The sequence below is a fragment of the Hyla sarda genome, chromosome 10 (genome assembly GCF_029499605.1).
Source record: "Hyla sarda isolate aHylSar1 chromosome 10, aHylSar1.hap1, whole genome shotgun sequence".
Classification (NCBI taxonomy): domain Eukaryota; kingdom Metazoa; phylum Chordata; class Amphibia; order Anura; family Hylidae; genus Hyla; species Hyla sarda.
In genome coordinates, this window is record NC_079198.1 from 14,358,400 (window position 1) to 14,371,501 (window position 13,102).

Sequence of the window (13,102 nt, forward strand, 5' to 3'; positions counted from 1 at the left end):
CCTGACACTGACCCCCCCACGCCCAAAAACACCCTTCTACATCGCCACTCGCTGCTGTCACCAAAACTGCAGCTGCATCCTATTTCCATGACAACCAGCAAACCCCCCCCCCCCACCACCACCACCACTACCCCCCCTCCGGCGTTGCTAAGAAACAGCAGCATCCGCCATCCCTCAAAAGCTGCAGGCGGGAGGGGGTGGGAATTAACCCCCGAAGGGCCGACAGATGCAAAGTGACAGAACAACGCGTACGAGCCTTATAGAAAGAGAGCTCGGTATTCTATCATGTTACACGGTCGTAATGCAGAAAGAAATATCTGTACTGCCTGCAATATATTGTCTAAGATAAATGATGAGGCTACTACCTAAATCCATATCGTCACAACATCCAGCATGCAGGTGAAAAATAATAGACCCCCCCTCCGAAACGTCACCATAAAAGTGATGAAAATCAGGGTTTCGTGAAAAAATCTGTAGTCAGAGCAGAAGTTACCATAGACCAAGAACATTTAATGGCCGGGCACAATGCAACCCTATAGGTTCGCCCCGCTGCCAAATGGCGGCATCTGTAAACAATTTGGCTCCATGCTAACAGCCGCCTAGTTGTTCATCCAAATGACGATTTTATACAATGGATTTGTTTCCCGGTCCCCTCCATCCTCCGCCACGCGTCACTACCCAACTTCATAATCCACCGAGGAGGATACATTATGATCAAAATATGGAGGGAGTCAAAACTGGCAATAGGGAAGGGGGTCTATACATTTATTAAAAGTATTTCCTCACCGGCCACCTCACAGTGTAGTGTGGCTCTAGGGGGCGCTTTGTGTGCAAGGCCCAATGGAGCTCCGAAGGGTCAATGGTCACATAAGAACAACCATGAGGGATGCTATAGAAGAGACGATTTCACTGCACATTGAAAATATTAACATTGTAGGCTACACAGTCATAGTCAGTAGTCTTGATTTTGGCGCAACCCTGTAAACTGAACAGCGTAGTGGGTGGGGGTTTATGCAGACCCCATTTCCATGTGGGGCATTCCTGGTGCTCCCTGGGGAGAGACTTAAAGAGGTACTCTGCTTAGAGCCGGCGCTGGGGACTCGTGATGTCACTGCCCTGCCCCCTTGTGACGTCATGCCCCTTCAATGCAAGTCTATGGGAGGGGGTGTGGCACTCCATAGGCATTGAGGGGGCGGAATGGCAAAAGGGGGCGGGTCATTACATCACGAGTCCCCGGCGCCGGATCTAAGCGTTCGCAACATTTTGTTTCGAACACTGAGCAGCGGAGTACCCCTTTAAATGGAACCTGCCCTCACTTTTATGGTGCCTGAAACAAGAGTCATCAGAGTGGACCCCGGTGACTTCTACCCACCCCAAAAAGCTTGATCAATAGAGCCCTCCTTGTTTGGGTATAGGGAGGAATCAAGGCCGGCAGGGCAGGACAGGCAGAAGCCACCGGGGACCATATTAATGACTTGAGATTCAGGCAACAAGAAACAGATAACAGGTTCCCTTTATATATCCCAATTTTAAAGGGTTAATCCAGGGAAATGAAACTTTAAAAAATCACATATTTATTTCTCAGCCAAGTGTCAAGGGGGCGGAGCCAAGTGATACAGCCCGACACACCTCCTCATCTCCTTGATCCTCCATGATTGACATACAGATTCCTGTAGTCTGGAAGTGCTGAAAGGTGAGGAAGATGTGCCAGGCTGTGGCACTTGAGCAGCGCAGCCCCGCCTCCTTGACACTTGGCTGAGAAATAAAAAAGAGATTTCATAACCATCGACTTTAGGAAAGGTACAGTTTGCTTTTACACCCTAACAGCTATTCAACATGTCTGGAGCTCTTAGCAGCAAATACAGCCGACAGATTCCTCTTAAATGTTGACAAGTATGGTGTATATCAGTGCTACAATTTGCCAAAAGATTGTACAAGGTTAAGAAATGAGCCGGCTTTCTTCAAGGAACAGCGCCACTCCTGTCTGTGGGTTGGGTCTGGAATTGCAGCTCAGCTTTGCTAAAATCTATGGAGCGGAGCTGCAATACCAAACATGACCTGTGGACAGGGGTGGCGCTGTTTTTGAAAAAAAGCAACCATATTTTTCTACTCTTATAGTAAAATAAAGTTTTCATATAGGAAAATCCTAGTCTTACCACTAAGTCAACTATTTAAATTTTTATACATTTGAAGGGGTTTTCCAAGCTAGTATGTTTGATGGGCTAATAAGAGTTGCAAACTACAACTCTCAGCATGCCCGGACAGCCGTTGGCTGTCCTGGCATGCTGGGAGTTGTAGTTTTGCAACAGCAGGAGGTCCTCAGTTTAGATACCACTGGCAAAAGCCACCATTTGCTGATTGGCAGGGTGCTGACACCCAGCACTCCCACCAGTCAGCTGTTGGGTGCCCACACAATGAACAGGATCAGAAACTGTGTACAGCTCATTATGCAGTGGTGGTGCTGGGTTACTTCAAAGGGAGCTAAGGTGCAGTAACACGACTCCACCACTATACAATGAACAGCTTACCGTTTCCCGGGCCTATTGACTGTAAAGTGTGGGTGTCGGATAGCTGATCGGTGGGACCTTTCAACCCCATTCACTGTGTAATTCAGAGTGTTGGCACCCTGCTGATCAGCAGTTGATGGTTATTCCTTAAATAGAAGAAAAGTAGAAGACAAGCCCTGTTTCCAAATCTCATTCCTGTGTAAGTGTGAGATCTGTAAACAGGGCTCGGCTTCCAGCTGAATGTCAGTCAAGCTGGGACAGGGGGGGGGGGGGTGAGGAGGCATTCCATGACCCCGGTGTTTTGAAGCTTTGTTTTGAGATGACCGGTGTGGTCAACACACCCCCTCCATGCATCTCTATGGGAGAGCTGGAAATACAGCACTCGTGTATCTCCAGCTCTCCCATAAAAATACATGGAGGGGGCATGTTGACCACCGCTTAGTGCGATGGTCAACAGTAATCCAGCATGGAGCATAGGTCACTCTGTGCATGAGGAAAGTGGGGTGCTGGGCAAGAGATCGCGGGGGTCCAACCACTGGGACAGGGGATAAGATGTAATGCACCAGTTCCCCGTTAAAGCATTTTTCTACATTATGGAAGCACAGACAGTTATATGAAGGGCACCATGTGTCTCCTTGTCCTTACAGCTACATAACCGTGTCAGCAATTTAGAATGTGTCAGTTGACATACCCAAATACACACCCCATAACTAGAGCAATAAAAGGTGCAACCATAACAGAGCTGAATTTGTGAAATAATTATATTGGGCACCATCATTGCTTCAGTATGGATACTTGTGGGTCGGTGGAAGGTGTGCCAAGCGACTGATTGGGTTGTGCTACATCAGTTCCCACTAGCCAAAAAATGCAATAAAACCCAATTTAATAATTCAGAAGGTCAAGGATTACAAACTGACCTGCCGCTTATGAATATTCGGTATCTAGATTCTTCAGGCTCTGGAAAATCTGATGGCAAATATACTATACCGTCATATAATCTAGAATCAAACATACCGCTCATACAGTCAATTTGTAATTACATTCGGATGGATGTTAAGGTGATGAAGATCCTGTAATTAGAAGCGGCATAGCGTTATAAAGTTGGCACATACAAAGTGTAGAAGGCAAACATCAAGTCGAGTGCGCTTTGTTGGAAAGAGGATTTCCAGCTCTCGAAAGATATCTCACTGTAAACTCTTCCAGGGAAAATTACATTTGCTGCAAATCCCAAAGCCAAGCAGATAGGATCTATGCAGATATGTACTGCTAAACATAACACGAGAAAATAAAAACAGGATTTATTCTCAATTTTCAATGATCGAGCTACAGAAGGGGGCAGATTGACATTTTGTTGACTCTGTGCCAATATTTTTGGGAACATCGTGAATTGTTTTCTACACGTGGACCATACCTACCGATCAGCGATCAAGATCAATGGGATGGAGAGGGTGCTTCAGGACTAAGGAATTAGGACAGGGAAGATCCGAACATCCATAATGGAGAAGATAATTAAGAATTTTATGGTGTTGACTATAAAATGTGTTTTTATCAAAACAAATGTACAATGAGAGGTAGAGGTTAAATCTCCATATCTTCACATCTCATCTCCCTGTCTGTGATGAAGTGGGCATTCAAATCCTTGAAATCCGTTTAGTAGTCAAGACCATAACATTCTTCATAAACTTTTACAATCTGGACGGCCAGGACTTCTTCAATGAAGTATCCGAAGGCTATTTTTGATTAATTCCGTTCATTGGTTACGTTGCGCCGGTACAATCACATGAAGCACCTTCTGTTTCTTTGTTTGCATCGCTTATTGGTCAAGCAAGGTCAACGAGGATACTTTGAAGAGTTCTTTGAAGAGGCTGTTATAGAAAGTAATTAGGCATAGGAGAATCAAAGGGAACAAAGAATGAATCTGGCCATACACTTAAGCTGTTGACCGAATGCGGATGGCGGATGGCTCTCTCTCCTGGATCACCCGTACACATGTATGCTTTTCTCGCCTCAGTGTTCATGTGTTCTGAATGGAAAGAAGAGAAAATGCTGTAGTTGAACAGAACTGGTGGTGGCTTATCTCCATCAACAAATCCAACATGTCCCATCCTTCTCTCCCCAACATCTGCCGTACATAGTCCAAGGCCGTTTTTGAGAACACCATATATTGTTGGATATGGCTTGATGGTGAAAACCAAGTCAACATGCTCTTCTGTTTTTGGTGACATTTGTGATCTTGGACCACAATTGATTTCTAGAAGAAAATGGTTCTAGGTACATCTTTGGAACTGTCCAACGATTTCTGCTTCTAGAACTTTTACACAATTACTACTGGATATTTTTAGAAGGCTTCCATGATGTATCAGGAGTTCCGTTTGATAAGATTTGCTCTTTAGTATTTTCTTTGAATCCTGTAGACCAAGTTTCTTCTCGAGCAGTACCTATGTGTAATAGGCCATAGTGGCATCTATGTTGGTATGTCTGAGGGCTAAAAGTAAAGGCCCTTAAAGGGGTACTCTGCTGCTAGACTTATTTTCCCTATCCTTTGGATAGTGGATAAGATGTCTGATCATGGGGGCCCCAGCAGCGCACGCAGCACCCGGCGTACTAAACAAACGCCTGGTTCCTGCGGCAGTGATCATGACGCCACAAACGTGCCCCCTCATGATGTGATGCCACGCCCACTCCATTTATGTCTAAGGGAGGGGGCATGTCTACCGACACGCCCCCTCCCATAGACATGAATGGAGGGGGCGTGGCGTGACAACACAAGGGGGTGTGGTTGTGACGTCACGATCACGACCTCCTGCGAGCGTTCTGAACAAAATGTACCCTTTTAAGACTGATATGAACAACAACAGCTAATATAAGGTTTCCTTTACCCTCTATGGTGGAGATTTATCAAAACCTGTCCAGAGGAAATGTTGTCTAGCTGCCCATAGCAACCAATCAGATGGCTTCTTTCATTTTGCAGAGGCCTTGTTAAAAATGAAAGAAGCGATCTGATTGGTTGCTATGGGCAACTCAGCAACTTTTCCTCTGGACTGGTTTTGATAAATCTCCCCCTATCTTGGTAGATTGAGGATGCCCTAACCTGGAGAAGATAGGATGTGTGTTTATCAACAGCATTTGACAGGTTTTGGTCTCTTTTTTTTCTCCTCACGACTCTTAGAATGTAATGCCCCATACATGTGAATGGGCAGAGTATAGACAAAAATGTCTACAGATCTGCCACCCTAAAGTCACTCCATCACTCCTTCACATACTATTATGTAAACCACTAAAAGGAACAATGTATTCACTCTAACAAAGGATAGCCTCTCAGATCCTTGCTCTCCTGTGCTCTGACCAGTAGGGTGGCATTCCCTTCCACGTGCAGAATATGAATAATGGAAAATGTCCAGGACCAGGATAGCAAGTATTGAGGCATAATATTAATAAAAGGTACAACGGAGCGTAGTTTCCTACGCATTTCAGGCTAGAGTGCCCTTAGTCATTCCAACAACTCTTAAAAAATCTCACCATATTGAACATGGTCACCATCTCAAATGGACCTGTAAACAAAGTTCACGCTTAGTAACAAATACCCTTCCTTCTTGGCGGGTATAAACTTTGACCCTCTTGGTTTTCAATCACAGACATTCATATTATATAAAGAAGGGGCACCATGATGGTTGCCTGGTCTCCAGCGCTTGTGGTCAGTAGCAGATGTAACCCAATGAAGAATATGGGGTACCTATATATTGCCTGTGGAGTGGGCTAAGCCAACCCGCCCGATTGTTTTGAGCGTCAGTATCTGTCTCTATGGTAAGGAACATTTTACAGAGGAAGCTCAGAATCTCATTATATCACATAGAAATCGTTCACTGTGAGAAGAAAACTTTCAATGATAAGACGCTTTAGCACACGATGGTTCAATTAAAATGCATAAAACTGTTGCGGGCAACTTAAGAATCCATTATCGCTTCAACAAACCGACAAAACCTTATTATCCTTTCTTCAATGTTTGTTCCATATTTCAATGCTTTGCTGTGCGCTTCAATACCAATAAGTTACAGTCACCTGGTGCTAACCTTGTGGATTTGGTTCTATATTGTAAAAATTGATTTTCTATCACTTTCTTTCTCATCACCGGACTTTGCCCAGTGACGTTCTAATTATTTTAGAATATATGGTTTATCCTGTCACGGCGCCTTTCTTATACCGATACAGTTATTTTGATTTTCGAGAATACAGTTATATGTGCTGGCACGATGCTAGCAACAAAGATTTTTGGGGTAGCAATGGCCCATATGGAGATGTTTTTCTGAAAGGGTTCATCTGTTTTTGTAGGGGGAGGGGATCCTACTCTTGTGCCACTGGAATGGGATTATCTGGGCTCAATTGGAAGCAATTTACACAAGTGCCTCTGTACCTTCTAAGGTGGATTCATATATATTTCAGTCATAAGGATAGAAGTGGCCAAAAAATAGAACACCTTTAAACAGTGGTTAACACGTGTATTACGATGGTTCTAGTACAGGACCTATTACATGATTAAATAAGGGCCAGCCTTGTCTTATATGTTGGCTTGAGTGGTACCTTGTGTGAGTGCACCTCTACCATTTGGTGCCTAGTCATCCAGTGCTACCATCATAATATACCACATAAAAATGTACTGTACAGTGCCCAAACGGACCATGCAGTGAGCATCTAAGGCCCCTATATAAAGTATTCTATACTGTACAATCACTAAAAAGTGCTGCTATAAAATTACTATTAAGATCATGGTGGTCACAAGCCCCAGGTACCATATGTGGCCATCAAAAGGTGGAATCACCTAGGTTGTTGTGTAAAGTGCCATGTATGTAACAAAATTCAAAAGGCCCCCAATTGAAGAATGGGACTCAACCACTTAGCATAGCAGTATAACTAATTTTGGCAATGAAATGACAGATAACTATACCATATGTATCTTAGGTCCATTGGGAACCTAGATAGTAGTTTTAGATATAGTAACTGAAAGCCAAAGTTGCCAAGTCTCTGGATTGCCCAAGAACATAAGAAATGCTAGGAATATCATTTCCCACTGTGACTCCATCATAAGAATTCTTCACATATTTTTCATAAAGTTCTACAGCTTATCCTCCAGGCTCTACCCTGGCATAAAAGGCCATCTGCTTCCAGTCATTTCAAGGGCTGAACAACAGATATAGGTCTTTTGTGGCCTTTATTTGGATTACTGAATGGACCGAAAGAACCAGCCAAGGGTGTAGATATAGAGAAGTATAAGAGTATAGAGGTAGCAGTCGCATACTGGTGCTGGTGAAGAAAGACAAGATTCCAAGGACCTTGTGCCACATTTTGCATTGGGGCCCAGGAACTTCAAGTTACTCTTCTTAAACTTAAAATGGTCACATATACAACCCAGTACACTACATACAGAGCCCATCAGACCACTCATACAGCCTAGCAGGTCACACATACAACCCATCAGACCACACATACATAGCCCAGTAGGCCACACAAACAGCCCAACAGGCCACACATACAGTCCAGTTGTCCACATATACAGCCCAGTAGGCCATTTATACAGGTAAGCAGGTCACAATTACAGTCAAGCAGGCCACATATACAGCCCAATAGGCCCTATACTGTCCAGTAAGTCACATGTACAGATCAGTAGGCCACACATACAACCTAGTACCCAACACACACAGCCCAGCAGCCAACAGCTACAGCTCAGTAGGCCATATACTGTCCAGTAGGCCACATATACAGCCCAGTAAGCCACACATACAGAACAGCACCCCGCACATACAGCCCAGTGGGTCACATATGGAGCGAAGTAGACTATATACTGTTTAATAGGTCACATATACAGCCTAGTAGGCCATATACTGTCCAGTAGGGCACACATACAGCCCAGCGGAATACATTTGAAGCTCAGTAGGCCATATACTGTCCAGTAGGTCACATATACAGACCAAAAGGGCACACTGACAGCCAAGCAGGCCTTACGTACTGTCCAGTAGATCACACATACAGCCCAGTATATACTGCCAGGCGTATCACATATATTGTTCATCAGACCATCATTTGACTGGATTTTTCAGCCTTCAGGATAACATATAAGTGCACTGAAACCCATGCTGACCTTACAGACATCGAAATTGTCTATTCAAAAAGTTGAGGCCTAATGCATTAATGGCAAAACCTGTAAATCAAATAGTGACTGCTTTTTCCGGTATGTGGTGGGCCGGCAGGTCGGGAATGCAAGCTCTCGCTTTCTCCTGCCAATCACTTATTGGCATGGCTAATGAAATAGTAGATGGGTGGTGTTGGTAGCTGTCACAAAGACCTATAAAGTGCTGCCACTTCAGGCAGTAATTGCCTCCACAATAAACCTTCCACGAGACTTAAGCAGCCAACAAACAAATTGCAGGTCTGATGTGTTTTCACTCTCTGCTGGAGACGGAGCTCTTACCATATATTAGGCTATAACCAGGTAGAGGGAACCTAAGCCGCCTAATGATGTCCTTTAAATAATTGGCAATGTGGTTTGTTAACCCGCTCGGCCGAGAAACCCGTCGGGCACCATGATGAATTGCCGTCTACCCTTAGTGCATTGCTGGAATGAAGGGGGAAAGAGAGTTAATAGCTTTCTGTCTGTCTGCAAGGGTCAAGGCAAGATGTTCCCATAAGGAATACAGAATCCCGGGGTGAGGCTGCGGCAGCGAGGATAGGCAAGGAGGAAGGGATGAGCTGCAAAAATTTTTTTTTTTTTTTTTTTTAAATGGTTTGCTTAAGGGAAATCAAATCCTTGCTGTGATAATGGTAGAGATTAGAGAAAAAGGCTGGAGGGAGTGGACTAAATGCAATGCACTGACAGGGAGATATATCCTCCGAGAGATGGGGACACTTATATGGGGAGAAACAATGGAGGAATTAATGTGACAAGGATGGGGAAGCGGGGGAAGATGGAGAGAGAGAGAATGTGACAGATCCTTTTATGATATCTATAGAAATTACACATGGGGCAGCGCTCGGGGGCGGACACCGGTTTGTTTTTTCGTTCGATGGCAAATAGGTAATGTGCGGGAGAGACGGGCGTAAGGGATGGGAAAAGATTGGGATAAAACTCATGTATACCTCCACTGAGATGTCCTTGAGAGAGGGAAGACTATAGCGTTGTGGGGGGTCCCAGCTACAGAGATCCGTAAACATACGTATTAGAATACCTGGGAAGTATATGATATAGCATAGAGATATAGAAAGCTAAAAGCTTTGATACAATCTATGGTAAGGTTAGGGTAATGGTCTTCAAACTGTGGACCTCCAGATGCTGCAGAACTACAACTCCTAGCATGCCCGGACAGCCAACGGCTGTCCGTGCATGCTAGGAGTTGTGGTTTTGCAACATCTGGAGGTCCACACTTTGGGGACCACTGCTATAGGAGTTGCAGAGCTAGCTGTCCTCATTTAAAGGCCCCACTGGAGTACCTAGAGAAATATTGGCACTATACAATATGCAGCCATTCAGTGCACAAATAATACCATTATAGAATACCAAATAATACTTCCATACAACCACACCATATAGCTGTAGAGTGCACATATAATGCCCTCATACAATGTCATCTAATACTTCCATACAAAGATCACAATATACAGTACATTCAGTACACAAACAATACTGTCATATAATTACCAAATAATACCTCTAAATGACCACACCATATAGCTGTAAAGTTCACACATAATACCACCATACAATGCCATATAATACTTCCATACTAAGTCCACAATACACAGCCATTCAGTGCACAAATAATACCATTATAAAATACCAAATAATAAATAATTCCATACAATACCCACACAATATCATTCATTGTATAAACAATACCACCCTACATTGCAAAAAAATACTTCCATACAATGTCCACACAATAAAAACATTCAGTTCACAAATAATACTGCCAGTTACAACACTAAATAATGCTTCCATACACTGTACACAATATACAGCCATTCGGTGCACAAATAATACCATTATAGAATATCAAATAATGCTTCCATACAATGTCCACAATACACAGCCATTCAGTGCACAAATAATACCATTATAGAATACAAAATAATACTTCCATATAATACCCACAATATTTTTCATTGTATAAATGATAACTCCCTACATTGCCAAATAACACTTCCATACAATGTCCACACAATAAAAACATTTCAGTTCACAAATAATACTGCCTTACAACATATAGAGCCATTTAGTGCACAAATAATACCACTATACAATGCCAAATAGTCCTTCCATACAACGCCCACGCAATATTCTTCTATGTTTAAATAATGCTGACATACAATGCCAAATAATACTTCTATACAATGTTTACAATAGACAGTGTTTTATTGCACAAATACCACTATACAATGCCAAATAAAACTTCCATACAAAATGTCCACACAATAAAATCATTCAGTTCACATTTAATGCTGTCATGTAATAGCCAAACAATACCTCTATATAATGACCACTACCATATAGCTGTAGAGTGCACAAATAATACCACCACACAATGCCATATAATACTTCCATACAAAGTCCACAATGAAACAATTCAGTTCACAAATAATACAGCCATATAATTACCAAATAATACCTGTATATGATCACATGATCACACCATATAGTTGCAGAGTGCACATATAATATCGCCATACCACTTCCGTACTAAGTTCACAATATACAGTACATTCAGTACACAAATAATACTGTCATATAATTACCAAATAATCTCTAAATAACCAATGCACATATAATACTGCCATACAATGCCATATACTTCCATACAAAGCCCACACAATGAAACCATTCAGTTCATAAATAATACAGCCATATAATAACCAAATAATACCTCTATTTGACCACACCATATAGCTGTAGAGTGCACATATAATACTGCTATATAATACTTCAGTACAAGTTCACAATATAAATTTTTTTTCAATACGAATAATACTGTCATTTTAATTACCAAACAATACCTCTAAATTACCACACCATATAGCTGTAGAGTGCACATATAATACCGCTATATAATACCATATAATACTTTCATACAAAGTTCACAATATACAGTACATTCAGTACACAAATACTGCCATATCATGCTAAATAATACCTCCACACAGTATCTAAGTAGTATTACCATAAAGTGCCCACACTGCCATCTTCCTCCAGTCCCCATGGAAATGGAGCCCTGTGCAATTGTCCATTTTACCCCATCCTGAAACCTGCCCTGTTTTAAGTTCTCCAGGGATATGATTGACTATTCTGACTGGCACTTATAGGGCTGGTTAGAGTGCAGGGCTGGCTCTGCTTATAGGCAAAATAGGCGGCCGCCTAGAGCACTCTCTTTATGAGGGGGGGGGGGGGGGATGCAAGAGATGCTGGTGTGGATTCCAGTGTTTAGCAGCACTGGCGTGATTTGACCTGAAGGCACTTTGTATGTGCCGAAACGCGTTGTCCCTTTTTATAAATAAAAGCATTTGTCCTGTGCTGGCTTGAGTCCTTCCGTCATTGTGATCTCATAAGCAGGGTCTCATAAGACCGTTTTTTGCCTCTCTCTGAGATTTTCGTATAGTGTGTACCATGGTGTCCTCTTGTTCAGTCCCTTATAAGAAGCCTCTTCTGGAGACATCTTCGGCGCGGCTCAGAATGACACAATTCTCACATATAACGTGTTGCTGCCACCTTATTTAATGATACCATTTATAGATAGCAAAATAGGAACCTGGATCACCTAACAAATTTTCACCCAGGCACCCTGGGGTGTCTCGAAAAGACCTACATAAAATAAGATGGCTTAGCACTACCCCCACCGAGATGCAACAGTGCCCTGAGCATCTCACTTGTCTAAAACCTCCAGAACGAGAATGCACAGAATGTAATAGGATGTTTATATACAGAGAGATAGCGGCGCTGCAGAGTGTACAGTATCTGCTTATGAAGAGCCGCTGCCAGGAAAATGAAGCAGGAAGGCGGCTGATTGGTAAAGACCCGCTGCAGAAGACTCCTCATCTCATATACCCAAGAACGGTTTATCAGCCATCACCATAAGGGATGAAATTATTACCCATACGCGGCGCCGTGTCTACCTCATACCCAGGAACCAAACAGCTGTTCTCCTTAAATATTTAACAGCTGATAAACAAGGACCCTCCAAGGATAGGGCCGGAACCACTGCAGGCATCTTTTAACTCTTCGGTGGCCACAGGATGACATTTTCCCGTAGCGTGGTGGGGAAAATGTCAAGGTTCGCGAGTGGATGCAAATGACTCTCTGCACCAAGGCCGCGACAAACAGTCACCGGAAGACATTACAGAAAGGTTGCAAATAGTCTCGAAAAGTTCGCAAGTGGATGCAAATGACGCTCTGCACCAAGGCCGGGACGAATAGTCACCGGAAGACATTACAGAAAGGTTGTAAATAGTCTCAAAAGGTTCGCGAGTGGAGGCAAATGACGCTCTGCACCAAGGCCGGGACAAACATTCACCAGAAGACATTACAGAAAGGTTGTAAATAGTTTCAAAAGGTTCGC

At 43.1% G+C, this 13,102-nt stretch overlaps 1 protein-coding gene across 6 annotated transcripts in view; it reads right to left on the minus strand.

Annotated features, from left to right (window-relative positions):
• The window catches only part of CADM4 (cell adhesion molecule 4), a 384,618-nt gene that overhangs the window by 158,371 nt on the left and 213,145 nt on the right, over nt 1-13,102 (minus strand). The window contains exon 1 of one of the 6 annotated variants that reach the window (XM_056544053.1): nt 3,522-3,543. The exons of the other annotated variants lie outside the window; for them this stretch is intronic. Coding sequence (XP_056400028.1) covers nt 3,522-3,528 — 7 coding nt within the window. The 5' untranslated portion in view covers nt 3,529-3,543. Of the gene's footprint in view, nt 1-3,521; nt 3,544-13,102 lie in introns of those variants that run through there. 6 annotated transcript variants of the gene reach the window in all.